Source organism: Montipora foliosa, chromosome 4 (genome assembly GCF_036669935.1).
Source record: "Montipora foliosa isolate CH-2021 chromosome 4, ASM3666993v2, whole genome shotgun sequence".
Lineage (NCBI taxonomy): Eukaryota > Metazoa > Cnidaria > Anthozoa > Scleractinia > Acroporidae > Montipora > Montipora foliosa.
In genome coordinates, this window is record NC_090872.1 from 11488190 (window position 1) to 11493189 (window position 5000).

At 40.7% G+C, this 5000-nt stretch overlaps 1 protein-coding gene across 1 annotated transcript in view; it reads left to right on the plus strand.

Moving 5' to 3' along the window:
• The window catches only part of LOC137999831 (TBC domain-containing protein kinase-like protein), a 28830-nt gene that overhangs the window by 18686 nt on the left and 5144 nt on the right, over positions 1-5000 (plus strand). Inside the window, exons 19-24 of the mRNA XM_068845768.1 lie at positions 48-110; positions 738-864; positions 2376-2426; positions 2532-2615; positions 3193-3278; positions 3938-3974. Coding sequence (XP_068701869.1) covers positions 48-110; positions 738-864; positions 2376-2426; positions 2532-2615; positions 3193-3278; positions 3938-3974 — 448 coding nt within the window. The remainder of the gene's footprint in view (positions 1-47; positions 111-737; positions 865-2375; positions 2427-2531; positions 2616-3192; positions 3279-3937; positions 3975-5000) is intronic.

Consider the following 5000-nt stretch of genomic DNA (forward strand, 5'->3'; position numbering starts at 1 on the left):
GAGTTTCCAGAGTCAAGAGTTACTTTTTGCCTTTGTTTTGTTTTTAGGGTGATATCCAAGGAACATATGACGCCATCGACAAGGAGTCATTTACCCAGACGGATAGACAGGTTGGCATGGAGATCGCCATATCATGAGTGATTGACTCTCTTCGTGTTGTTTCAGCTTATACTAAATTAGAGACTGTTCTGTGGCTCATCTGCTTGAGGCTGGTACCTCGCGCTTTTCAGTTAAGCCCGCAGCGAAATCCGGTTTCCACATTGAACGTCTTATCATAAGATCTCGCGTGCGTCCAACAAAAGCCGCGCCGAAACTTTTGCGGGCTAATAGGGCGATGTAACATCCCGTTTCCGTAAAACTACTGCTTGTCGTAGAGGCATGAATATTCTGTCATTCTAACTTCTCTCTCGTTTTAAAAGTTTGCTGAATGTATGTAGCTAAAAGGCGAAAAAATGAGCTAAAATTAGGCAAATTTCTTTCAGATAATTGGCAAAACAGAAGCCATTTAGTTCGACGTTTATCGCGTTTGCCGAAAACTTGACACGTTACTAAATCTCCATGTCGAGAAACCCGTGTGTTTATTATTTCCTTTTTTTATGTTGATTTCGAGGAAAAAAATTTTCAAAAATGCGCTGAGGTGGAATAAAAATACAAAGCATGCGGGCAACCGTGAAGTTGGTGCTCTTCATCGTGTTTGTAATATTGCCTTTTTATTTTTATTTTTTTGTTTTTGAAAGATCGAAGTTGACATTCCTCGGTGTCACCAGTATGATGCTCTCCTGTCTTCTCCCGCTGCTCATCGCAAGTTCAAGCGTGTTCTCAAGGCCTGGGTGGTGTCACACCCTGACTTAGTTTACTGGCAAGGTCAGACACCAATCGTTTCTGTAAGATGCAGTTTACCTGAGGAATTTCATCCCGGGACGAAACTCGTCCCGGTTTGAGTTTCGTGTCGGGTGTCTGGTCATTTGGCTGTATAACTGTTTTTATTATATGACTATCTCTGTGAGCGGGCAAGATGAAGCAAAAAATCGCGCGCTGTGATTGGCTACCCGAGCGGGCAAGATGGAGCGATACTGCCCGCTCGGGATTTCTCGCTTGGTCCCGCAAGATCAAAGATCATTTTTTGGTGTTTTAATTCATATAATAAATCCTTTATTGACCAACCTTGTTCGGTCAAGATGGCTGGATATTGGCCTCGTTCTTTTTTTGCGTGTTTATGGACCTCGACTTCGTCTCGGTCCATAAACACGCAAAAAAAGAACGTGGCCAATATCCAGCCATCTTGACCTCACGCTTGGTCATGCTTCCTGATGAAACTTTATCCCGGGATGAAAATCATCGCGTCTTTCAAAACGCGGCCTAAGTCGGCGACGGCATCGAGAACGTCACAAATTTGCATATTTAGTGGGCGAAAACAATAGCTTTGCACGCCCTGCACGTTCGTTTTTCACTTTTGTCCATTTCTTTGCCGTCGTCAGCAAAGTAACTACGTGAAATTGCCAAATTTGAGGTTTTATGAACAACGTCAGCACTTGAGGATAAATTGTCATTTTCTCCCCTAAATTAAGCGCCGTTCCTACCAGTGTCATTTCTGAGGAACTACCACACCACTGTCATATTTAAAAGGTTGAAATAGTCACGAAGCGATTAAAATAACGCGAATTTATATTTTGAGATGACATTCTCGTTGCCGTCGCCGTTGTCGTTGCTTAAGATCCCTATTTTGTATGGCGACGGCAACGAGAACGTCATCTCAAAATATAAATTCGCGTTAATCGTATTAAACTTCTCTTTTTGGAGTTCTGGATGATAGAGGCGTTCCCATCGTCTTTAGTTTTCGAAACAAACGTATGCTACTCTGGCAGTTTGCGTTTTTCTTCTTATCAGTTCTTAATTTACCCTTTTCCCATCCCATAAATCTTGAATCTAGTTAAGTTCCATTGTTATACCTCCCAACTCAAATACGTTTTATGATCGGAGGAGAACGTGTCACGTGTCATTGGTCAAAACTTCATGACGCCCTAGGGCAACAACAACTTGAACTTTCTACTCACACGTGATCAGGTCGTGCACCTTTGAAACGGCGGCAAATCTGTACGCCAGCCGACGTCAAGCAAATAATTTTTATCTGTGTATTGTTCTATTTTGAGTTGGAAGGTATAACAAAACACTTAGTGACTGGCCCCTCGGGAAACAGTGAGTTTTGTTTCCCCTCGACCTCAATATTTCCCTCGGCTTCGCCTCGGGGAACATTAAGGGTCTCGGGGAAACAAAACTCACTGTTTCCCTTGGGGCCAGTCATTAAGTGCTTATTAGTTTCACTAGCGATATGCATCCAAGGATTTACTGTCTTTTGATGCTTTATCTTTTCGTAGGTTTGGATTCGCTCTGCGCTCCTTTCCTTTCGCTCCATTTCAACGACGAAGGTATGAAGATAAAAGAATTACATTTAACGTGATTATACGAAACAAAGATACACTTCTTTTCTAATTTTTTCAAGAAGGCTCAAAGCTTTCCTTCATACTTTACAGCTCTTGCATACTCTTGCCTAGTGGCATTTGTTCCCAAGTATCTTCACAACTTCTTCGTGAAGGATAATTCGGCCATCATTCAAGGTTAGTTTCAAGGTGATTCTTGTTTCAGCGGAAGTTATCATTGTATAGTAGGGACTTTAAAGACACCCGCAAACGAGAAAACATTGTTGAGGAAACATTATCCTTGCTAGTTTTTCATGCTAGTTTTTGAACAAGGACACTTGTCAATGAAACACTTGTCACATTTTTCCATTTACACTGCCAAGGAAAACTTGTCAAGGAAAAGTTGCCAGTGTAAGTGAAGCTTAAACCTTTAATTCTCTATTTTTACTTTGCAACCGCTCGTACCAAATTATTTTCGGGATACTTTGCCCACATTGTACGACGGGAAGCAATGGCGATAGAATTACGATCGTGCGAAGAAAATAGAAGTGTCGACAATAAATTAAGCCAGTCACAGCTTGAAGCGAATACATCCAGCCGGTGCTAAAGCGCGGGAAAACTCTTTTGGTCACTTGACTATCGCATGACGTCACAGCGAGTGAAGACCAAGAATTGGTTGAAAAATTCACCAAAAGCAAACTGCAAAATCTCTTTCCAACATCAAACCCCGTGAATTATATTCGTTTTTTCTCTTCATGTCCTTTATTTGTTTCAGAATATCTAGCAGTTTTTTCTCAGTTGATTGCATTTCATGATCCTGAACTGTTTAACCACCTTCACGAATCTGGCTTTATTCCTGAGGTACGGTCTGTTAACTTTTGACGAGCCTGTGTAGCTCGCGGTTTTCTTGTTGCGTGTTGCGGAGCTTTCGAACGGCGAAGCCGTGAGAAGGCTGGGGCGGGGGGAAGGGTTGCTCTCTTTTCCCCGCCCCAGCCTTCTCGCGGCTTCGCTGCTTAAAATCTCTTTTCTTAATCTCTCTTAATCCTCTCATTACTACATTAAAGGCTTTTGACTTAAGAACTTCATCATACAATTGTTTCTTTTTTTGATAATGAAGCCTTTTGTTTTGTCTCACGATCTAGTCACTTGTGATAGAGATTGCGAAAAAGCGAGGATCGAAATAGACCCATCACAGATGCTGAATTACAACCAAAAACGGTGGAGTATCTCACGAGTATCTGGCGTAGAAGGAAACGCGTAACTAGGAATATTCAAACCAAATGCCATTATCTCCATCACAAGTTAGTTAATCGTCAGAAAAACGAAAATTCTAGATTATCATCAAGAATTGTGTGACACTAAACAAACCACTTAACTCCGCTCAGCTTGTCCAAACGTCAATCAACGTCACCAACAACCCGGACGATTTTACTTCATCAAGTCTTTATATCATCGTATTCTTACTGTGATAAATAAGGTAATCGTTTTTCACGACCACAATGGGTTATTCTCTTCAACAGCTATATGCAATACCTTGGTTTCTCACGATGTTTTGTCGTAAGTATATTGCGTTTCATACTTGTTATAGGTGAGCTTTAGGGATAATACAGAGATCCTCAATTTGGTTTGAACGAAACCGAAGGCAATCACCAAACGCAAAGCTATCGTTAAGTGACTTCTGTCACTCATTCTTAGAACCCCACCCCCGCCTTTTGGAATTCGTAATAGCCAGCACCCAGGGCCTTCCTAATGAAGTTATAAGAATTCGAGTACGATTATCGAGTTTCCAATTTCAAACCTGTCACGTCCCCATATTCCATATTCTTGAATCCTAGGTTCTTATTTAGTCATAAAAAGTCTTGAAGAACAGTAACTACAATTATAAAATTCATTAATGATTCATGATGGAAAGACAAAAGAAATGTTTTATTAATCAATATCTGTATTTCTGATACAGGTTATTCTTTCATTTACATAAATATTTCTTTCGATTTTCCTGGTTAAAATGTCTTAGATCACCAAAAATACCTAGTGTACATTAACACTAAAATGCTGACGTTTCATAAACACAATACGATATTCGCGCCCGTATTGTATCGGATATCAAATAGGGAGTTTAAAAAACGACAACGGCTACGGCAACGACAACGCCAAAAAGCAGTAATATTATTGGTTGAAAAAACCAAAATGGTCGTGCTGCACGTGCGGCACGCATTTTTGAACAAATCTCTCCCGCACTCGTCAAAACTATTACGTGAAATTACCAAATTTGAGGTTTTGACGACAACGTGGACAAACTACAGTGAATGTTTCAGTCTCGCTCTTTACTTCAAATCCGTCCGCACCAATCCAGTTATAGGACACTTCGCACATATTGTATAATGTAAACAAGATTGAATAACCCGAGATACTTAGAATAGCTCAAACGTATATTTTGGAGTGACGTTTTCGTCCCCGTAGCCGTCGTGGTTTCTTAAACTCCCTAATGTCTCGCTTTCGGCTCGACATTGTACATCCGAAACAATACGGTCGCTCATATTGTATTTAGTACTAGTTAAGAAGTGATTACTTAAATCACCTGAG